The sequence below is a fragment of the Balaenoptera physalus genome (genome assembly GCF_965194825.1).
Source record: "Balaenoptera physalus genome assembly, chromosome: 3".
NCBI classification, from domain to species: domain Eukaryota; kingdom Metazoa; phylum Chordata; class Mammalia; order Artiodactyla; family Balaenopteridae; genus Balaenoptera; species Balaenoptera physalus.
In genome coordinates, this window is record NC_138890.1 from 43,089,635 (window position 1) to 43,113,822 (window position 24,188).

Below are 24,188 nucleotides of genomic sequence, written 5' to 3' on the forward strand. Positions count from 1 at the left end.
CTGGGGTTAGGACTTCAACATATGAATTTTGTGGGAGACAAAATTCAGCCCATAATATGCAGTATGTAGCCTTTTGGTATTGGCTTTTTCACTTGACATAATTCTCGGGAGAGTCATCCAGATGTATCAATAGCTTGTTCCTTTTTATTGCCGAGTATTATTCCATGTAATGTTGCTTAATGCCTTTTTATTTCGTGTACTTCTGGCCAATGCATTTCATGCTTCATTATTAAGGGCTTTGAATTAATGCAAACATAGAATAAGCTAAACCCCGAGGTAAGGAAGCCATGTAATAGACCAACTTTAGCACTAATTTCCTTACACTGAATTATCATATATTAGCATTGAAAACCAAGATTTATAATTTTTAAATCATTATTCAAAATTAAGTTGCTAAAGTGGTTATATTTTAGAGAGAGGTACTGCGTACCAAAATGTTCTAAATTTAAACAGTGAAAATATTTTTATGATTTAATTTTCTCCCGGTGCTGTATTTGTTCTAGAAATATTTAAAGATACAGATTTCAACTGCTTTTGTTGCTTCTGTCCTAACCCCTTCTTCCACATGAGGTGCTACTTTTGTTAATGTGATCTGCCACTCATGACTGAATTTAGCTGCTTGTGTCTTTTTGAAAATCTGCTCATGCTTCATGAATCTGAGATAATATAGTTGGGACATACAAGGTCTCTGGCTTGATAGGAAGGGAAGAGGGACAACCTAAGGAATGATAGCAAGGAAATAATTACCAATAAGAAAACTCTCAGAGAACCCCTCATTCAAATGAAGTATTAGGGAAACTAGACCGCATTGATAAGATGCAGAAAATTTATGGACTGTTTTCAAAACTGTAAGGTTTTATTTCATTTCAAGCCTAGAATGTAAAAGGCCAATAGGAAGATGGTTTATAGGAAGCAAAATTACATAAACCATTGAAACTTGCAATTCACAAGAGGTCTAAATTATATAATTATATATCATGAGCATGAAGGTCTTTAAATTTGTAAGATTTCAGTGTTAAACTGATAAAGCAGTGAATGTAGAAGAAATAATTTCTGTAGCCTTGTATTTAAAATAACAGTCTATAGGCTCTTGAACTTTTTGACGAGATCACCAACAGAGCAGCAACTATGCTACCACCGCTAACATTTGCTCTATAAGAACTGGGAACCATGCTAACCACTTTAAATAATATAAGCCTCACAGTAACCTTATGAGTTAGGTACTATTATCATTTCCACTTGAGAGTCAGGGACACTGGTGCTTAGAGAGGTTAAGTTACCTGACCAAAGACACATCAGCTAGGAAAGACTGAAAGTCAAAAGTCATAAATTTTGTGTTGAATTCTTTCTAATTCTAAATACATGGGGGTAGATAGTAAAAATAACAACCTCCAGGGAATTTAGATCCAGGATATAACAGAGCAAATTTCTGAACCACTGATATGAGCCAAGAAGTGAGAAACTTCATTGTAAAATCTCCAAAGTCTGTGGGTACCTGTGGACTTCCCTTCGCCCTTTTTATCCCCTCACCTGGAGGGTTGGATGCAAACAGAAGATACCATGGAACACACTGGGTATTCATCAGCACATCTCTGGATTGCTATACTAAAAAACCATGCCCCTCCCCCAAATAGAAATTTACTTCCAAAAACTACAGGGATAAAAATATATATGTATACAACCCTAAACATGTCCACCTGGCTTAATACTTATTTCAGGAGAAATAAATTGGGCATCCTCATGAATAAGTTGGAACAATTTATTTCAAAACCATTCTATAGCAGCACTGTCCAGTAGAATATTCTGCAATGTTCTATAACTGCCGTCTATTATAGTAGCCTCCAGCCACATGTGGTTACTGACCACTTGAAATGTGGCTATGGAAACTTGGGAACAATGGAATTTTAAATTTTACTTAATTTAAATTTAAACAGCCACATGTGTGACTACTGTATTAGTACAATTCTAGAGAGTAAAGTTTTAATTATAACAGATACCATAAAATTCTAAATATACCTGTTCCTCATCTTACCCTGGGTCAGGGGAGTAAGGAAGGAGGTTGAAAGGGAAGGGGTGGTCGAGTCCAAGTGTAAAATCATTTTCCATGTTTATCTGTCTCAAATTCAAGCTGGGTTTTGTTGACACAATTTGGGAAGGTGGAAGATTTGGCAGGTCCATCTGTCCCCTTGCCTTCATGAATGTGTCAGCACCTCATTAATCTTGTGTTTAAACTGTAAAGGCCCTTTTCCCTCCCACTATAGGCTTAGTTTTAAAGGACTTTTCAGTGCTCCCTTTGCATCTCACCATTAGATTTTTTTTTTTTTATTTTCAAGTTGCTCTATGGATTAATTGCAGCATTTATTTTATTTAACTATATCCTGATCATTTCCAAATTGGAATGAGAGAAATTATTTCGCGGTAGGGAAGTTAAGATGTGTTGTGTTATGAGTTTTTGAGGAACATATTAGGTGTTTATTTTCTAGAAATTAAAGGCATGAGGGTTCTCTGTATCATCTTTCTCCAATTGTAACTGGTCTTTCAATGAAATGATCTTACTGCACATGTGGTCTTGGTGATCCTTCTCTTACCAAGAGAATAAAAACATATAGGGTGTAGTTTTTTTTTTTTTTTTCTTAACCGTTTCGATATTTTTGTTCAATGTAGGAATTAGATGACAGTGTCTTTAAATGATACTGAATAGTTTAAGCCTGTAGCACTCAGTCTTACAGGTGCATGGTGGATTGTCATCGCCTTTGTTTTTCTTAAGACAGACATCTAGAATAACCACTTTCTGTATTTCCTGACACTGCAAACAGACACCGTTTGTCATTCCTTTTATAGTTTCTTCAGCTAACGACTCCAGTGACCACTCAATTGTGGTCTTGCAGTAAATCAAAATTTCTCTGAAAGACCCAGCTCTGTTATATAATTGTAAATGTCCCACGAAGTCATCTCCTGAACTAAAAAGAAAAGTGAGTTTCCGTTGCTTTAAATAATATGGACTCTGCCACCACTCACAGTACTTTTTGAAAATAAAAGAATAGAGAACTTTCTTCTCCTCTCCCTCCTCCTCCTCCTCTTCCTTCTTCTTTTAAATTAACCTACAATTGATGAGACATACGCAGAAACTTCAGGCTGTCACATCTGGTTGATCAATCATGAAGAAAGAGAAAAACCACTTTGCAAACTGCTGCTTCAAACTTACTGCATCCTTCCATGAATGACTTGCCCTGGCTGGAATTTTGGGTTTCACAATGACTAAAGAGAATACCCTGAGTCCCTGAATGGACTCTCTTAATTGTTTACTTTGCATTTTAACAAAATAGAGATAAAAAATAAAATCAGGGGAGGGTCCAAGTCCTGCTGGGGGGGTCAAGGTGAGGACCCTGAGGGAGGGTGGAGGGGATCCCACAGAAGCCCTCCCCAGCAGTCATCCCTGGGAGACCCCACGGCAGGATGACCACAGTGTTGCTTCATGGGTCTGAGAAATACTAGAGCCTTGATAAAAGGAGCAGGGCCTTGGGTCCGCAGAGGGGAGGGCCCGAAGGAAAACAACAACAACAAAAAATTTGGTTGCCATCTTGAAGGTAAGGGGGAAGGGAATCCGCCGTATTTTGCCAGGATGCCTTTAGGTCAAAGAGGGGGACAGTGGAACTTCTAAGTATGGCAACCATTGGTGGAGGTCTACGGGATTGGGGGCAGGGTGCTTTGCCAGGCAGGGCTTACAGTTCCCAGGCCTAGCGTTTTCCCCTCTGCCCAACTCAGGTGATGAAATCGTAGCATTGCACAAGGCTCTAGAAGTCAGGGCCCCCTTTCCCCAACTTGGAGAAAAGTCTTCCTCAGAAACTGGGGCCTCAGTATGTGCCAATCCTTGTAAAACGTTTCACCTCTTCAGGGGCTTAGGCGTCTCAAAACCAAGAGCAATTAAAGCACGAGTCTTTCCAAGCAACCGGGGAACTGAGCAAAAATAAATCAGAAAACCTCAGCCTTGGCTCTGGAGGTTCGCCTCATTATGAGAGCAGATCTATTAGCCCTCTTGCCATTGTCTTTCATTTCTCAAGTGAGGTGATTCTAATTAAATTAATCTACATGTCAATCTATCGGTGATCAATCAAAGAGCCTGAGGTCCCCCCTGTGCTGCAGGGTGCTTGCGGCTGACAGGGGCTGATAATGGAGGAAGAAATAAACTGTGGAGCAAAGTTAATTAGTCAACATAATAGGTGGATTAAACGGGAGCCGCCGATTGCTGTTTCCCATGTCAGAGCATGAGGTGGGTGCTGAAGGTGCAGTTACAGACAATTATTATATTTGGTTGTAAGAGGTCGCATGAATAAACATATCTCTGTGGGCTTGGGTTTTAATCCTCTTACCCATTTAATATAAGGAGAACTGTAGGTCATTTCGTCTCAGTGTTTTAGTCAAAGTTCTCTGAGAAAACACCTTTGCCTCTGTCCCTTCCGGCAAACTCCGTTCAGTCAGTTTATGAGACCGCCACAGTAGTTGAATGTACCTTGGGCCAGGGCTACCTTTTTTTTCTTTTTCTTCTTTTTTTTGGCTTTGAAACACAGCTCTAAGTCCCTTGATTAGCGTGGATTTTGGGGGGGTGGTGGTGGTGATGGTGGTGAGGGTGGGCTTTGGTCTGATGTCTGATTAACTAAACTAATGTGGGAAGAAAAAAAGTACAAGAAACCCCAAAAAGACACCCGGGAGAGAAAGCTTCATCCCAGCTCTCACTGAAACCTCTCTTTTTCATTTCTCTATCCCCTTAACCCTGACGCAGTGGCGGGGGGAGAAATATTTTAAAGATTCAAAAGATTTTTATTTGCATGATCAACTGTGATATCTGCTTCAGTGTCTAAACTGAAGGGCAATTTAGGTGAAACACAACCACCCTTGTGTAAAAAAATATGCTAATAAAGATCTTCCTGTTAAAATTATGGTTAACAGTGTACCTTCTGCTGTATAACTATAAACTGTGCAATTTTACTTAAAACTGCATCAAAAGCGTTCCATGCCAAAGACCCACTCATCAATAGCTCCTCTTGTTAGACTTGTACAGCATAAGCACCAGTTATTATGTGAAATAGCTATGCAATTTTCTTCAGCTCCCAGCTGTTATTTATTTAACTTGAGTTTATTACCCTCCATGCTTTTATATTAAAATGTTCCTTCATTTTTCTCTTCTGTCTCCAGGTCGTGGTGTCTACGACAGTCAACGTGGATGGCCATGTCCTGGCAGTCTCTGATAATATGTTTGTCCATAATAACTCCAAGCACGGGCGGAGGGCTCGGAGGCTTGACCCCTCGGAAGGTACGCCCTCTTATCTGGAACATGGTAGGCGAATCATTTTCATTGGTTGGCATTGCTACTTTAACTGTGCATTTATTGGGTTTCTTTCTTACAACTCCACCACACGTTTTACCCCTTTTCAAATTTCAAATGTCCTGTTGAACAGTATTGATGCTGAGTATTTAAAGACAGGAGGATGTCTTTGAGGCCCAGCCTTTCTTGTTGCATAGCTCCCTACCCTGGAAATGGCTGACACATCCTTCCTTCAGGTTGAAAGACAGAGGGAGACTGGACCCCTGCTTTATTTTAAGCTCCCACTTGATTAAAAAATAATGAAAGGCCAAAGCAGGGCAACAAAAATCATGATATATTTTAAGTTTATGGTTGACCTGGTTGTATAATGAACTTCACTGTCTTTACAGTCCTGCTGGTGTAGCTCTGTGACTACATACTTAACTTCATTTGGAGATAAGGTCCAAAGTCTAGGTTGGAGGTGTTTTCTGAATATAAAGTCCAAACTAAATGTCCCTCCCATGCCCTGTGCACACCCCTACCCTCATTACCACATGATACAGTCTGCTTTATGTAGGTAGAATTTGGTGGGGAGAAATCACATTTGTCTTGATTTTATGGCTAATGAGTTGTACCCTTGAGTGGACTGCAGGAAATCCGGCAAAAATTTGAACCAAGGAAAGTAAATGCCACTCAAAGGAACTATAGGCTGGATTTAGCATATGTCCAAACGTTTCTGTGCTGCATGTGTATATAATGTATCCCTCTGTTCATCCATCCATCCATCCATCCATCCATCCATCCATCCACCCACCCACCGACCCACCCAAGAAACAGTGACTGAGACTCTACTGGATATCAATCAACATGGTAGATTTTCTCCAGTCTCCTCAAATTAAACTCTTAACTCATTTCCCCACTTCACTTGCCAGTTTGCTAGGTCACCCAGATTCTTTTAAAAACACTATCACGCAAACTACCACCCGATTGTCTGATTTTTTGATGGGCCATGAGCTGTCTGTGATATAGTTCATAAGGTAGAAAACTCCTTTCCCTGTCAGCGTCCCAATTTAATAAACACACCACTGTCATCATTTTGCCTGATTTTTTCCCCTGCAATTGAGGAATACACAAACTGTACTTTTTTATTAATTAGCCAGATGTAACACTCTTAGAAGGGATTCTTTACCAATCCAGTGTTACAGTCTTCTTAAAGTAAACCATCGTCTTTCAAAAGCTGCTTCTTTATGGTTTCACTAGTACTGAGATGTATGGATATTGCTTTTTGCAGGAGGTCATTTGGAACACCTGCTCATGATTACATTCCTAGTTCCATTTCTGTACTTAAAATTATTCTAATCCTCGCTTTACAGTAATGTTGCCTTTTAATACCCTTGGAGTCACTTCAGGCATTGTATGATTAGAGATATTTAGGTGAAAGGAAGAAGGAAAAAATAGGTAAATACTCAGTCGGTACAATTTGGACAGCACTAGCTTAAAAGCTAAAGTCTTGTTTTCAACTATGACTGGTTAGTTACTGTCCTGTCTGGGAACAGACTTGACTGTCAGTTTGGTATCTAACAGTCATGGATTCACAGTTTCAAAATGTGCTCCAAGTGCAGACCACATCCAGCTCCCATGCCTGCCCTTGGGAAGCTCGTAGGAGAGCACACGATGCCTTATAAATCATCCCTCCACCAAAAAAAAAAAAAATCCCAACACAAACCAGTAAAAAACAACCTGCTAGCCAGGACGCCTCTAGGGCTTGGCGGTCAGAAACATTATTTGACATCATGATGCGGAGGAAAAAGAGCCTTGAAATAGGAGCCGGGAAACCAAATTCAGGTCTGAGCTTCATTTCTGGCCTTTGTGTGACCTTGGACAAGTCGACTTACCTTTTGGGATCCTTCGTTTCCTTCTTGGCAAAATGAAAGGGATGATCTGTAGGGGGTAAAAAAAGAAATGTGTGCCTTGGGTGGGGGCAGGTCACGTGCACAGGGGAAGTGGGCTGGGTGGAGACTGCGGAAGAAGGACAAGTTCATGCTCTGCCGACCCCAGCCCCAGGCAGTTGTCACCGAGGGCAGGGAGAGCCCAGTGGGGTCAGATGCTCCAGTCTGACCAGAAGTAAAACTCTCCTATTTTTTAATTGCTGGTAACTAATTACAAATGTTTTAGCCCCTGAAGCGAGGAACAGGGGGGAAAGTCACTTAGGTAGAAGACAGCCACAGGCTCACATTTTGAGATCTCTGGATCAAAACGTCGCTAAGCTGCCTCCCAGCTCAAATATTCTCCCTTCTAGGTGAACATATTAATATTTCAGCTGGGCTAGCATTTCATTCTAAGTTTTAAAGACAACATTTTATTCCTCTGCTGCAGGTGACCAGTCCACAAATGGCCATGTTCTTCTTAGCGTGTCACTCAAGAAAATGATGACATTTCACTGTTTATTCATGGTTAACCATCACTGGGGACTTGGGTGTGTCCTGTCTTCTTCAGCTAGGGGACCTCCCTCTCACCAAAACCTGACTTCACTTCTATCCAGAAGAATAAAAAGGCAGACACTTTGAGGTTCTCAGTAATGACAATAACGTGGAAATCTGCTTCTCTGCAGAATGAATCAACCAACCACACATAACCACCCACTCATTTAGACGCTTCACGCGGATGCATAAATATCTACTCAGCAGAGAGTGACTATGGGCTCTTCATTGGTGATGTGTGGGAGTGGACTTAGATGCTAGTTCACATCAATTTGGGGGCATGGTAATGCTTCATCTTGCCATTGAAGAACGCCCTGCTTAAGACTCACAGAGCCATAGCCCTCCCCGGCCGCTCCCGCCTCCACCCCACCTCACACAGCTGCCACACAGCGAGACTGCGTGCAGTATTTTCACCTCCTAGGTGACCTGTAGGAGTCTTGTTTTTCCTCCTTCTGGGCTCCCTACCATCTCATTTACAGGTAGCCTGAATCATTTTGAGCTATTCTGCACCTCTCTGTTTATCTCACGCTTGTCAGAAGATTGGAGGAAATTTCTCTTCCGTGGCTCATCTTTCTGCATATAAGAGAAATAGTGACCACGTGTTACATTCACGCCTTCTTCCCTGTGTGACCCATGGACTCACAGACCTCTGTGCTCGAATAACTGTCCCTGTATTTCAAGTAGGAGAGTTGACAAAGGTGGATTTATTTCATAGACTCTGGTGTGGTCCAGAGAGGGTGAATCCTGGCACGCTGGATCTCGTGGTGATTGCCCTCCCTCCTCTTTTTTTCTTCATTCATAAATACTGAGATTTCCTTTGGCTAGATGTTTATGAGCGAGTTTAGGCCAGTGAGGTTTTTCTCTTTAAGCAACAGCTTTGTAGAAGATGTACAGTTGTGGGGAGAGGCAGCCCCAGAAGCTAACTGCTCTCAGGATTGTGATTTTTGGAAAAGCGTAGGCTTGGGATCAGAGCCGCTGAGCTGACCCCATCGACGGTCAGTGCACAGCTCTGGCTTGTGTGCCCCTCCCACGCCTTCCCATCACTTGGGCAGACTCCGGGGCCTGTGTGCTGGGGATCTTCAAAGGGCCTGCGGAGTGTACTATCGTTGCTCTTCTGAGTTTCAGGTTGTGTTTACCTGAAGGTAAGGCCAACCGTGGCGTCAGTTTCTCTTTTTCTTCCCCCTGTGGCAAGAAGTGGTGCCCTCAAAAGCTATAGTGCAGGGACCCTGTCAGCTTGCATGCGCTAACACTTTATTATCCAATGATCTAATATGCAGCAAGGCAAAGTGCTGGTGCTCATCATTCTGACATAGAATGCCGGGAGAAGTGACTAAATTACTTTCTGGACCATTAGCGCTAGCAGCTATGGTGAACTCACCGGCAGCATTTATGCAAATGCCTGTGAATACACTACTGGCTTTGTTAGGGAGCCGGCTGACAAGCAGTTTAAATGCTCATTTTTTTTAGGGGACATTTTTTTTTTTGGCGTGCATGTGTTTTTCTCCCTCCCTCCCTCCGCTCTCTCTTTCCTTTCTGCACTGTTGGGGGACTTGCCTGCTCCAGGATCAGTGGGAAAATCTGAGCAGGTCGGGAGCCTGGGCTGCACCGTTTCTGGGAGTGCGGTTAAGGCCCTGATCTGATGTTCTTCAGATCAAGGGTTTTTTTTTAATTGTTATGAATTTGTACAAACCTTCATATTTATTTGAAAAATCAGTAGAACTGTATTAATCAAGAGTTTTTATTTTATTTTATTTTTTTTTGAGAAGCAGTTTGAACTTTTTTTTTCTTTTTTTTTTAATTGGAGTAAAATTGCTTTACAATGTTGTGTAAGTTTCTGCTATACAGTGAAGTGAATCAGCTATATGTATACCTATATCCCCTCCCTCTTAGACCTCCCTCCTCCCGTTTCCCCCTCCATCTAGGTCATCACAGAGTTTTGAGAAGATGAACATTTTACTGTTCATGAGTTCTGACCTGAGGACTTAGTTTCCTGGCTCAAGCATAGATGTTTTAAAACACCCCGCTTTTTAAAATGGAAAGCGATTGAAATTTAGCTTTGTGGGCATCAGATACGAATGAATTAAATCTCCCTTCGCAGTAATTACAAAGATTGACATGTGAGGTATAATGGTGCCAGGATCCCAAAATAAAACAGAAGTGGAGTTTGGTCAAACTGAAAATCCTTTGTGGAATAAAGAGTGGTATTAGACTTGCTGGGCCCGTCTCCTTGCTGTAAGTACAGCAGTAGAGAAATAGAATCAGCTTTTCCCCACCACCAGTCAGTTCTGACCTTTCCATTGTAGTGGCCCCTTCCAGCTGCCCCTGACAATATGGTGTTATTCTTGCTCTTTAGCATGTGACCTTCTTTAATCCTTTTGCTCCAGACAGAAGCAGTTTTTGCTTCTGTTGGTTGCCCCTGGGTATCCGGCCCCATTGACTCCCAGCTGCACTTAAATTTGTTGTTTTCTGGACATGTGGAGAAAGACAGTTCAGGCTTGGGGAGATTACTCCAAATTGAGAGACAGCATGGAGATTCCAAAGAAACAAGTGACTCCCTCTCCTCCCCTCTTTGTGATGAGGCCCTAAGAAGTGGCTAGTAAGTGTCGGTTGGATCTAATAGGAGGAGGGTTGGCTGTCTGACTGGAGAGCTAGATCCCAGTCCTGACTGCCATTAACTAGCTGTGTGACTCTGGGAAGGTCCCTTTGCTTCTCTGCCCGCAATTTTTGTATGTTTTCTCAGAGCTGGGTGGGGCCGTCTCTAGACCTTTTAGCATGCACTGTTTTTTGGTGCTCTGGACTGAAGCCATTGACGCGTGCCTTTGCTCATCTGATACCTCCTGAGGTGCCTTTGGAGAAACAGGTCTTCAGGAGGACAGAGAAATCCCCTGGCTGTTTCTAGTATAGCCCTTTCTTAGGTGTCAGTAAGAGATCATTCTTATGTCATGTCAGTAATGGACCATTCCTTCCTCCGTTCCTTCATACTAAGCATCTATTACCTGCCAGAGGGGGAGCTAGGTGCAGGAGCCCAGGCAGATACAGTCCCTGTCTTCACAAAATTATGATGTAAATAGAGAAGAAAGACGCTAAACACAACTTACAACTAACTCATCAGACTTGTGTATAAAAGGGGGACCATAAAAGGAGTGAGGAGGAGTGAGGTGTCAGGAAAGACTTCTTTGAGGAAATCTCATTTATGCCAAAACCTAAGAGATGAGTAAGTTTTCCCCTGACAAGGGGACAGAAACAAATTTCCAGGCAGATGGAATAGCGTGTGCGAAGATGGTTTTGCTTAGGTGAGTTCAAGGAACCAGAAGCAGCCTGTGATGGTTCCTGTTGCTCTGGCCACTGAGAGTGGCAGGAGGCGAGGCTGGGGAAGCTGCTGAGGGTCAGATCACGCAGGCCTGTGTGGACGCTCAGGCCGTGGTCCGTGACAGTTGTGAAACGTCACTTCTGGGGGCCACGCGAGGCTTTTAAGAGCTCAGTGTCAAATACACGGACTCCTAGTGGGCCGTAAAAGCCCAGGGCGAGATTGCTCTGAGTGGCTTATAACCTTGCCCTTCCCTGCCAGCCTTTGGAAGCTCAGGACGGAGTTGGCTGTGCCCTGGAGCTGTCCCCCTGACCACTTCTCATTCTATTAATAGTGCATGTGTTCAAAATAAGAAGAAAGTCCAACATTTGGAGAGTTCTTTCTCCAGATGGTTTTGGCTTATTAATTTTCTTTTTTCATAAGTAGCGTAGAAATTTACTTTCTGAACTTGTAGAGACTTACTTGGACAAGTGAAAATAAACTAAACAACAAAGAGAAACATGCCACTGAAGTACAGACGGTCATCTAACACACCCCTTCATATTCCAGAGAAGGAAACAGACCTGGAGAGAGCATGTCACCTGCTTACGCTCACATTGCTAGTTTCCGTCCAAATCCATTTAGAGCTCTTTGCTCTTGCCCATGGTATGCTGGCCGGCAAGTATGGATTTTAGGAGTTGCACAGATGTCAGAGGGCGTGGGGTCCATCCCTCATGGCTTTCCAATTCCGGTTGGCCTAGGCTTGCAGGGGTCTCTCTGGGATTCTGAGGATCATGAGAAGAATGTCTGTAAAATCTCACCAACTTCCTGACAGAAATGCAATGCACCTTCAAAACACAAGGGCAGAGGATGAATGCTCAGAGCTTTTCATTTGGACAATGGCCCTTTACAGGACTGGTGTTGGTGCAGAACTCCAGCCAGCCCCACTTAGGTAAGAGCATTTTGGTGAAGGGTCTAGTTTAGCAGAAAAATACGGATGTCATCTTTTGTTACTGAGGATGGCATGTTACATCTTATCAATTGATTTTCCTAGTTGAAAAAGCAAGACAGATGCAAGAACAGAACATTAGGGTTAAGAATATCCAGATGTGTCATAAAATAGAGGAAGGAGGCCCCAGATTTTCAAGCATCAAATCAGGCCTTTTTCTTTGAGCAGCGGGGAAGGTGTCTTTTGTCTTCCCTTGCAATAGAAAGGACCCGGCAAGAAGTCAAGATAATGAACAAGGATGTAAGCGAAGACTGATTTTCAAAGTATCCCTTGAGTAATCCATAAAGCAGGTAACACCAGAAATCCTAACACTGGGGATTTGGTAGCCAGCAAGCTCTCGGCATCAGGCAGATTAAAGAGTTCATGAGCCACAGGTCACTGCTAAGCAGGTGATCTACTTTATCTTTATTTGAATATGACACCACCAACAGCATTGCCGACAAAGGAGAAATAGTGCTCAGACTTTGCTGCCCTGCTTAATAGTGACCATGCCAGGTAGTAATATGTATTCTTTTTCTTCTTCTTATTGCTGTTGTTGATATTTGGGGACTGTTATCAGCTAACATTTATGGAGCATTTACTATGTGCCAGCACTGTGGTAATCATTTTATTTATATCATGTCATCAAATCCTCCCACAAGCCTGATAAGCGATAACAATTATTATCCTCATTTTACAGGTGGGAAAACTGGGATTTAGAGAGATTAATAACTTACCCAAAGCCACAATTAGAGTTGAACCTGGGAGTCAACCCCAGGTCTACCTAACCACAGAGCTCTGTGGAATAGTGGTACTAACTATAATGACACAAACACTCATTGAGTCCTGACTGTGCTGGGCACATAATGCTGTGGGCACCCTGCTGTAAAGATGAGGAAAATGAGACTAAAGGGATGTTAAGTAACTTGCCCGGAGTTGCACAGCAAATAAGTAGTAGATCTAGGATTCAAACCCAGAGAGCCTGGCTTCAGAGTCTGTACTTTCGACTGCTTGCTCTATACATTATGCTGGTATTCTTTGCATCTCTTATCCTACTGTTCTTATTTTTCCTCAATACAAGTTAAGGCAGTTTTGCTGGTATCTTAAAAAGACCTTTCAAAAGTTAGCCCAGATATATCTTTTTTTGTTTCTAATGGGCATATTGTATATGTTTACCTTAGAGTTCATTTCCCTTCAACAGCCTATTTTTCTCATGGCTGTAGTCAAATAAAGAAAATGCTGGTTTTATTTGCTGACTAGTATGTTTTCCATGGGGCTCGCAAGATAAGAGGGAGACTTGTAATATTTTATTTATTTGCAAGGATGTTCTAATTCATCTAGAAGTCGTTTGCTGACCATATGGACTCCCTGGCACGCATACAAGGTAGAGAAAAAGGAGACCAGGAGAAAGTGTGAGATTTTGAGTTAGATGACGGTTAGGATACTAACAGTCTCCTTGTTAGGGCACTGAAGGGTTACTAAACCTCATGCCACAGGGACCATGGGAAACGGAGACGGATTCGGGGAGGCAGTTTTCTTCTATGAATTTCTTGAGAAACCTGTCAACTGTGGGAAACTTCCAGTATTTGGTATTTTGTGTGACCTAATAAATGACTGAACCACACCTAACTTATTTTAATAAGCACACAGTGTCAGGGGATGGGGTGGGGTGACAGAATGGTGCTTTCTGCCTATGTTTTGGACCGAAATGACAGAACTTTTTTTAAGCCTAATTTTTTGTTTTTTATTTGGTTACAAAAGCATCATAATTCCAATCGTGTTTATCTGTATAATTGATTGTTTCAAGCCAAGGGCCTCTTCCTAATTACTTTCTACTTACTTGAGAATATCAAAGGATTCAAGTGATGTGAATATGCAAATGAGAGCGTCTATGTACTGGTCATAAATCTTATTAAGATGAGATATTTAGGGGCACTGACCAGGAGTGGGTTTGAAACATTTCTTTGTTTGAACATTTTCATTCATACATGCAGAAATATATGAAAACAGAGCACTGTCCCTACTTTGCCACGTGACCTCCACTATGTACTTTGATTTCTTTGGGCCTCAGTTTCCTCATCTATTAAGTGGGGTTGGAGACAGGGAGCTTGGTGAGCCCTTTAAGCCCTGATGATTTGTTGTTTGAACCCAGCTGATCTCCTGAGCTGCTATACACACACTGCTTTGGTGAGTGACCACCAACATACCAAGGTGATGTTCACTCCACAGGACAGATCTGAGGCCCACTTCCTTTTGCCTTGGGCATTTCTGCAGGAGACTGACAGTGAGTTCCAGGAGGCCTGGAAAAACCACACGGTGTGGCATACACAGCCACTTGTGCCTTAGGTAGCTCTCACCCGGCGTTCTTCTCTCTGAATTCCTTCAGCTGATATGGTGTAGTGTTGAATTCGCTTGATGGTTAGCAGTGAGCTTTTATACTAGGTTTCCCATGCAGTTAGGTGATAGAGCAAAAAAAAACATTCAAAAAAGTTTTTTAAAATAGTTATGTCTATCTTAATGCATAAGCAAAAAACAAAAAAAAAAAATCAAAAAAACGAAGCACTCCCAAGTTGTGGTCTCACAGCTATTCTTTTTTTTTTTTTTAACGTCTTTATTGGAGTATAATTGCTTTACAATGTTGTGTTAGTTTCTGCTGTATAACAAAGTGAATCGGTTATATGTATACATATATCCCCATATCCCCTCCCTCTTGCGTCTCCCTCCCACTCGCCCTATCCCACCCCTCTAGGTGGTCACAAAGCACCTCACAGCTATTCTTGCTGAGGGCAAGGTTGAATTTAAAGAAAAAGTAAGTCAATGTAAACAAAAATAGCAACTATAATGTTAATTAAGTCATAGAGGAAGTGGTAGAGGATGGAACAAAATCAGGACTGAAGCTTGGGAAACACTGTTTTGGAGGGCTTAGGGGTTGGGAGAAGTAATACTTTTTTCATGTCACCAGGAAACAGTGTAGGACCCTGGGAAACACTTTTTTTTTTTTAATGAGTCAAATATTGTTTTTTAATAGAAAACCTTTTTAGCTCAGTTTACCATGAGAATAGACTTAATGTCCTCACAGGATTTTGAAAATCAAAATGTCTCCCAAGCTGTTACCTCTGTTTTTATTTTTAAACAAGTAGTGTCTGCATGTCAGAGAGCAGAAATTAGTGTGGAAAGGAGGTTTTGAGTCAAGGGAGAGCATCAGCCAGCCAGGGTCCACCCAGGCAGCGCATTATGATAATATATACGGAACCAGCTGGACGCTGAGCAAAGCTGACATTGTGTTGTCAGGGGCAGAATCGCCCATCAATTTCCAAGATAGGATTTGAGTTCAAATGACAGAAAGAGCAGCAACTGTGTTGAAACCGATGCATGGGGGAGGGGCGGGGCAGGCAGGAACCAGCCAGGCCTAAAGACAGGAAGTGCTGGTACCTCCGGAAGGGGGGTGGCTCTGTTTTCTCATCTGGCTGCTACCCTTCCTTCTAACCTTAACATCTGTCAGCAAGATCCACCTGGGCCCTTGCATGATTAGAGCCCAGTGCAGGGGGAGCTTACTGGTGCTAATTTTAACCCCCATGAGAATGGAGTGCCTGCTGCTAGAAGGGGGACCAGAGCAGCTTAGGAAACCCGATTCCACAGAGCCACTGCCTTATCCAGTGAGGAAGCCCAGTGTGGGTGTAGTGGCAGTTAATAACCACTGGAAGACGTCTCAACTTTTTTTAAGCTAGTCTGTTTAATGCCTTATTATGTTAACAACTCTGATGATTCTTCTTTAGTTCATTGGCTTATTCGTTCAGCATTCAATCACTCATCTACTTACAATTATTTACTGACTGCCTACTCTATTAGACAATAGAGATGCAGAGGTGAACAAGGCAGCCACAATTGTTGACATTATGAGGGATACAGTCACGTGTGTGTGCATATTTATGTGTCGATGTAAAGAGAATGATTGCACATAGAATTACTTAAATTGAAATGATGGTAAGCACTCTACAGGAGAAATACAGACTGCTAAGGGAGCTTTAAACAAGGGAACTCAGCCAAGTCTGAAGAATCAAGGACACTTAAAATTTAAAATAAGAAGGAAGGAGTAGCATTTCGTCAAGCAAGGAGGAGAGAGCAATTTAGGCAGAGGGGAAAGCATATCCAAAATTCCACATGGGAACAAAATATTAGAAGCTTAAGGGAAGGGTAAGCTGGGACAAAGTGAGAGAGTGGCATGGACATATATACACTACCAAACGTAAAATAGCTAGTGGGAAGCAGCCGCATAGCAGAGGGAGATCAGCTCCGTGCTTTGTGACCACCTAGAGGGGTGGGATAAGGAGGGTGGGAGGGAGGGAGATGCAAGAGGGAAGAGATATGGGAACATATGTATATGTATAACTGATTCACTTTGTTATAAAGCAGAAACTGGCACACCATTGTAAAGCAGTTATACTCTAATAAAGATGTTAAAAAAAAAAAAAAAAAAGAAGAAGCTTAGGGGAGACCTAAATGGGAAAGTGGCTTAGGTTTTAGATCCATTTTTCAGAAAATAAATTTGGAAATTTCCCATAGGTTGCTTTCTCTTTGACCTGGAGAAGTGGGTCCAATGTATTTTCATAATCACAGGCTAACAGAACTCTTTGCCCAGTAAAATGCTAACTTTTAGACCAGTGTTTCGAGTGATGGTGATTTTGCTGTTATGATAGCAGCCTTTGAGCATTTACTAACATCAGGTTTAATGCTGAGCACTTTATATCATCTCTTTTAATGCTCTTAACCACCATCGGAGGGCACTACTATTACTCTCTCCATTTAGCAAATGAGGGACACTGAAGCCATCTTTCAAAAATTTGGTTGCGGCCAAAAAGAAAAAAATGAGTCAGATTTTTGTATCTGCAGCATTTGGACCTCCAAGTAGCTGACGCAGGCGGCCATCACCACTGTTCTTTCCCACTCTTTAGTCATTGCTGATTCCCTCACGTTGGACTTCAGAGGTGGAGAGAAATTCTCCTGCCATTTGATCATGTAATATAATTCCTGCTTCAATTGAAGCAAATTGACGACGTTACTCAAAGGCAAATTGAAAAGCCAGATCTGTGCTAAATCCCCAGGGTACGTTAGTTGGCATGTGCAGTGATATATGGGAAGGTGTTTTCTGGGTTAAGATAAAAAAATCCTGGTATCACGTCACGCTATCAGGCACCCCATCTCAACCACTCTGTGCCAGCCCTGCAACTTGAAATACTCAGTGGACAGAAATGAAACTTTATAGAAATTAGGTGATCATCATCTTTATCAGATGAATATGATGCCATCAGCATGATTCTAGCGTCCTCAGAAAAAAAGAGATTTACCTGGAGAGGAGCAAGAGAAAGTCTAAGGCATGGATTGTAGGGCTTTTCTGCCAGCCTGCCTTGGGCAAGTTGGCTAGGAGATGACCTAGTAATTAAAATCCTGCTTAAACGTATGCTGCTGGTCAGTCATAATGAAGGCACCAACATGGGAAACCAGACGGTAACCAGAGAAGGAAAAGAAAAGAAAAGTGAAACACAAAAGTAACACTGTCGAGACTGTGGGGCGCAGAAATAGAACTGAATTGGCCGAATACTTATCTGACCACTAAGCATGAAAGTGGAACCCAAGTATTAATATATTTTTACCCCAATCTGTGCAATTAATATTTTATGTGTGAACATACGCTCCTGTGTTACTGGCTTATTTAATTGACAGTTGCAATCAGCAGGACGCCAGTTGTTCAAACCCACATTCTTCCCTCGTAGTTCGGGAGCGATGTGCAGCAGGAGAACATGGGGAACAGAGGCAGGGACAGCGCCAGGTTTGGGCCGTCTTCTCAACACATCAGTTTCTTTCATCCGCCTTGGGGCACAGCAATAAAAATGTCAGAAGACATACAAATAGCAGTAGACTCTGGCTGTTATTTAGAAGAATGATTAAAATTAATGTGGTTGGTACAAATCGAGAACTTTCTTTCATTCCTTATTATCCTTTGGCTACTTCTCTTTTGAGCGCAGTCGGGAAGGCAGCAGGCTGAGCAGCTCCTACGCACTGGTTTGGAGGCGGATACTTTTAGGTGTGTTATGTGTGGGGCTGTGGGGGAGGGAAATGAGTGCCAGCGGTTCCAGGGTGTTTTGTCATTTCCTAGTAGAGCACGAAAACAGAGTTTGGGTCATTCTTTTTTTTTTAATTTATTTATTTTTGGCTGCATTGGGTCTTCGTTGCTGTGTGCGGGCTTTCTCTAGTTGCGGCGAACGGGGGCTACTCTTCGCTGCGGTGCGCGGGCCCCTCACTGCGGTGGCCTCTCTCGTTGCGGGGCACAGGCTCTAGGCGTGTGGGCTTCAGTAGTTGTGGCTCGTGGGCCCAGAGTGCAGGCTCAGTAGTTGTGGCACACGGGCTCAGTTGCTCCACGACATGTGGGATCTTCCCGGACCAAGGCTCGAACCGTGTCCCCTGCATTGGGAGGTGGATTCCCAACCACTGCGCCACCAGGGAAGTCCATGGGTCATTCTTTGCTAAAATCTTCTGGCTGAATCACCACGCCAGCTGTGCTCTTCCAGTAACTGTTATGTGCAACAAATCTATAAAGTCAGACCTCAGATTCCTCTACCTTTCAACTTTGGCAGAAACCTAGAAACTCTTCTTGGTTTGGTTAGCTAAAGCCTGTGGAATCCAATCCTTGTTGCTCAAAAAAAAAAGACAAGTTGGGGAAAATGTTATTAAGGTACTGTTTTAGGATAACCTATTTAATCAGTAAACTTTTATTATTTTCTTTATATGTGCAAAATTCTATAATGAGCACCACTGAGATGGATAATGTCCAAGTTGAAAATGAAAGTTACGGGGAACTGCCCTACAGTTTAAAGATGTAAGTTCTCATAGTGCTGCTATCACTTATATTTGATGTTCGGACTCTTGACCATGTTTTTAGCAGCCCAACTTACAACAGTAGAAAAGCTTCTAAGCGTCAAAGTCTGGCAGTATTTTCAGTGTTCCTGTGTTTAAATTGGCACTTGTGGTATTATATTAGGATGCCATTGTTTGAACTTGGAAACAGAGGAAGGTAAAGAGAGATTTTACTATAATTCATATGTGGGGCTGAGTCTTAGGGGGAAAATAACTTTACTTGGAAATCGAGTAGTAATATTCTGTAAAGTTAATAAATATCCACCCTCTATCTTGGGAATAAGGAATTTCACAACTAAGATTTTATGGGACTTTGGCTGTGTTTACATGGTCGAAGTGAATATTTTAGCGAAACTGAGCAGAAATTTCAGATAAATACCAAAATTGAAGGGTACTTTGGGTATTTTAAAGATCTGACTTTATCAACCAGTATAGATTCTCAAAGTTTCAGTTCAAGTGAGTCTCCAAGATTCAGTTACCTCATTTGTAAAGTGGAATTTAAAATAACATCTCCTTGCCCACCACTTGGGGTTGATATTAATTGTGATAATTATGGGCAACCCCTTTGAAAACTTAATAGTGCTAGTTAATTGTCAGGTATTGGTTAAGTGCAGAGCACTGACTATCCAGTTTGTGAATGAATGAGGTCCCTGCCTTCAAGGGATGTGTTGATAGTTGGGTTGTTTTGCATATATATACACATGCCCAGCTGTTTACACACACACACACACACATCTGTTTGTATACAAAGATAAAAGTTCAAGAAAAAGTGAAATAAGTGACAACTGAAGGAGTTCACTGAAGGTTTAGTGTTTTGTAGACTGGGATAGAAACAGCTTCCCACAAAAGACCAGCCTTTCAGCAAAGTACTATTTGGGTGGAAGTGAGTGGTATAACCTCCTTGAAAAGAAATGCTCCAAATGTGTTTGGAGACAGTGGATTTGGAGAGTCCGCCGTCATCATCTTTATTTTCTTCTTCCCGATCTTCCTCCTCCTCCTCTGGCAACTCCTCCCCACCTTCCTTCTGTCTCACATTTATTCATTTCTTCCTCTGTGCTGAGCTCTGTAAATTTAGGTGAACTCATTTAAACCTCACAATAACCTCCTGAGGTGGGTTCTCTTTAAGTATTATCCCCAATTAGAGTGGTAGAAACTGAGGCATAAGCAAAGTAAAGTAGGGGCTTCCTTGGTGGTGCAGTGGTTAAGAATCCGCCTGCCAACGCAGGGGACACAGGTTCGAGCCCTGGTCCGGGAAGATCCCACATGCCGCGGAGCAACTAAGCCCGTGCGCCACAACTACTGAAGCCCGCGTGCCTAAAGCCTGTGCTCTGCGACAAGAGAAGCCACCGCAATGACAAGCCCGCACACTGCAACGAAGAGTAGCCCCCACTTGCCGCAACTAGAGAAAGCCTGCCCACAGCAACGAAGACCCAACACAGCCAAAAATAAATAAATTAAATTAATTAATTAAAAAAAAAAAAAAGAAAGAAAAGAAAAGTGAAGTAAGTTGCCCAGGCTGGTAAGTGGAGAAGCTGGAATGTGAGCTGAGGCCTCCTGAATCCAGAACCAGTGGTCCCAAGTGCTGCTGAGCCCTTCTTCCAGTTTGGGAGAGGTAGAGGATGAGGTTGGAAGGGGAGAATCAGCCAGACTTGTGATCCTGTAGGTTAAGGGGAAACAACAGAAAGCTTCTGAGCAGGGCAGTATTGTTTTGAAAGTGGGCATCAGAAGCAGGTTAATCTGGGTTTTGGTATGTAGATGGGATTTAGCACCTAATTAATAATCTGATAGTAGAAATGAATCACAAACAGGCAAGTGTGAGTATTTGCCCTTTGCAGTCCAGATAGAACAGCCCAGACTCCAAAGAGTAATTTTTGAGGCGGCCGAGTCAGTCCAACATGGAGTTCAAATGGAAGTGGAGCTCCCACACTTTTTTGCTCCTCTGTCTGGATAAGTTTGATGATACACATCCTGGTGCTTGTGACGTCACTGATCATCACCACGGAAACATCTGTGCTATGACAAACACTGGAGTGCAGCATGACCAAATGTGTCAGGGAGGAGAGGAAACTGGCTCAAAACGATAAGGTTCTCAATAATAAAAGTTCACTCAAATACGTTAGCAGTAGCAGCCTCGGTTGTGGAGAGAAATGTAAGCAGTACTATTCTGAAAAGCACAAAGCAAGAGTTGTGCGTTACTAAAGGTTGGACAAGGTTGATTTTGAGATGCTGCTCACATTCAAAACGTAGTTTCCTTAAAAAGTCACTATCTATGCTGTCTTGCATGATGACAATAGAAATCCTTCAGGAGCACGGAGCTCATCTCCCAAACTGCTTATAGAAAATCTTCTGCACAGCGGAGGAGGGCTAGCTGGGGATTTCTGTGTTGTTCTGGGAGAGGGATTGAACAATCAGAGACAGAATTGACAGTGGTGTGGTTTGTATCTGTTGTTTGATGAGTCGGTGGCAGTATTAGTCATGCAGTTTCAGAAATTAATAACTAAAAGATGATTGGCCCTCCAGGGATTTATAGAAGTTGCACACTGATAGATCAGATCATGGACTGAATCCAGCTCTAAGTCATATTTAGGTTTGGTTTGCATGTTGCTTTAAGAAACTATGTATTTGTTGCTTTACAATTAAAAATGAAGATGTTTTATATGAAAATCTGGATGTGCACATTCTCTTAATATTCAGAAGAGCTGGTAGGGCTGTTAGTGCCACATTCTCAAATGGAAACAATTAGGTTAAACTGAGAAGTTGTGTCCCTCTTGGGTAGGGGATACACTCTACAGTTGGCCACACTCCCCACCTCTCCCATTGTGTTGCCCCTAGCCCATTTTATTTATTTACCTTCCTGCCTGGCCCTGTGAGCACTTGATTTTGTGATCACTGTTGGAGGGATTAGAGATTAATTGTTCCTAGCACAGTTCCTGGCATGTGGAGGGCACCCCATAAATGGTAGCTCTGATTATTCTCTGTCAGTGACAGGCTCAGTTATCTACGCTTGAACCATAGATCAGCACTGTCCCATAGAACTTCCTGTGATGATGGAAATGTTCCATATCTGTACTGTCCTCTGTGATAGTCACTAGTCACATGTAGCTCTTGACCAATGTGGCTAGTGTGACCCAGAAAATAATTTCCATTTTTAGTGAATTTTTGTTAATTAAAAATTAAATTTCAATAGCCACATATGGCCAGTAACTACCATATTGGGCAAAGCAGATTTAAGTAATGGGATTGAATATCCAGTGCAGTGTCCTTGTTTAGGATAAAATGTGGAGAATAGGTGCTAGGACTGTGTTTGGTCAGCATGTTTAGTTTACAAGAGATTACTCATAGTGGGCTTCATCAGTTAGGATCACCTACTTGGTATCACCCCTTGTCAGCTGACTAGAATTCTTGTCCATTTAAGGAGCCAAATACATATGTTCTACGAGAGTTATACCAATAAACCTAAGTCATCCTAAGCTTGAATGGGAAGTTTCACTGCTCTCTGCCCCCTGACTGTTCATCAGTTAAGGGTATTGTGTACTTACAATAACTAGACCTATGTGTAGAAAAGCCTAAATTTTTGATTAGCTGCTTGCTGCTGCCATTCGTGATGGCACAGAGCCAGGAATTAGGGTTACCAAGGGGACTATGGAAAGCCGATGGAGCCCTGCTAGACTGCTAGAGGGATCCTTTCTTCTTAGGGCTGGGGCTGCACAGGCTGTTGGGTCTTGCGTTTCCATCACAAGCATAAATCCAACACATCTAATGACCACATTGCCATAAACCAGCCACAGTGTAGGGTTCTGAATGATCCCTCTTTCATGCAGCTGATTTATTCGTTTGCACCTTGGTTTGCTTCACTGAGCCCAGCAGTCAGAGCCCTCCCCTTTCCTTTGTCACAGGGTTGGAAACCCCAGAACCATCTACCAGGCTCTGGCCCATTGGCAACTTGCCCCAAGCCAGCTTTTCCAACTGAGAAATGAGTAACTTCACTGCTTCCAGGGATAGATGCACAGGAGGGCAAAACAAACATCAGCCTGTTTCATTGAAGATGGAGCTCTGAATTACAAACCCCCTCCCCTGAGAAAGCCTCCTTAAAAACATAGAAAACCTAATGAACATGATAGAAACAGCTGTTGTAGCTAATTTTATCAAACGGTGACTAATACTAATCCTCTTGAAATGGAGAAAAAGAACAAAACATACATGAATATATTCTGCTTGGATCATTCATCCAGTCAGAATTATATGTCATCTCTTCTTAAAGTTGGATCTGCAGAGAGGATACAGGTCTTGCTTTTCTATCTTTATGTGCAAACATCAATGTAAACCCCTATTAGGACAGTGAATGGAATGAGTCCTAGAATTCAGTAGGAGAAGTAAGACAAAGCCCTCTAACAAAAAAGGTAGATTCTCCATACCTTTAAATTCCTTCTTAGGAAAATTCTTCGCAAAAATATTTACTAGAAAAAGACCAAGCTGATGTCAACTGAGACTAACTAGTGAAATGTTAAACTATCTGCACACATCTCTGTTTTGAATGCTGAATTTAGTCTGACTCCCAGACACAAGGAGGCTAAAAATTCATATTCAGATAAGGAAAGGCAAACCTTGGAGAACAGATGGAGCAGAGTTCAGCATAAAGGTTTAATCCTATCAGGCCGATTCCTGTATGACCATCTGGATAATCCGGCACACACATTCAAGGCCTGTTAAAAATACGGCTCCAGCCAAGATTAGCGTCACAGATTTTCCACTAGACTTGCTCATATTTGACTTTATGATTTTCCAGGCCCAGGAAGATTGCTTGCAAATAAAGACTTGAGGATTCCGTGAAGAAGCAGTGACATGTTTTTTTTTTTAACCTGAAAATTGTTTCCTTTTTTCACAAAATCGGGTGTCCTCTTTTCACAATATTGGGTGTCCTTTTTTGGAAAGTGATTTTCATTTCCATTTCTTCCCTGACTTTCATACCTAGAACTTTTCTTATAACAGGATAATCAGGAGAATTGGGCTAAAAATAATTTTGTGCATGAAAGTTCTCATCAGGAAGAGAAGAGTTATTTACCTGCTGTATAATCAGAGGCAAATGAATTTACTATTGTTGCAACAAATATCACAATTGGATCCATGAATAATTCATTTTGAGGATTCTCCCACCCTCCATGATAATTTTTCTCTGTTGCTTTGCAAAGGGGTGGGTGACAGTCATAGAACAAGAAAAAA

General features: G+C 42.2%; 1 protein-coding gene across 7 annotated transcripts in view; it reads left to right on the top strand.

Annotated features, from left to right (window-relative positions):
- The window catches only part of EBF1 (EBF transcription factor 1), a 393,420-nt gene that overhangs the window by 262,529 nt on the left and 106,703 nt on the right, over nucleotides 1-24,188 (top strand). For 4 of the 7 annotated variants that reach the window (XM_082453917.1, XM_082453918.1, XM_082453921.1 and 1 more), the window contains exon 8: nucleotides 5,194-5,335. In XM_082453917.1, coding sequence (XP_082310043.1) covers nucleotides 5,194-5,335 — 142 coding nt within the window. The remainder of the gene's footprint in view (nucleotides 1-5,193; nucleotides 5,336-24,188) is intronic. The other 3 variants (XM_082453919.1, XM_082453920.1, XM_082453923.1) reach the window with 1 other exon arrangement.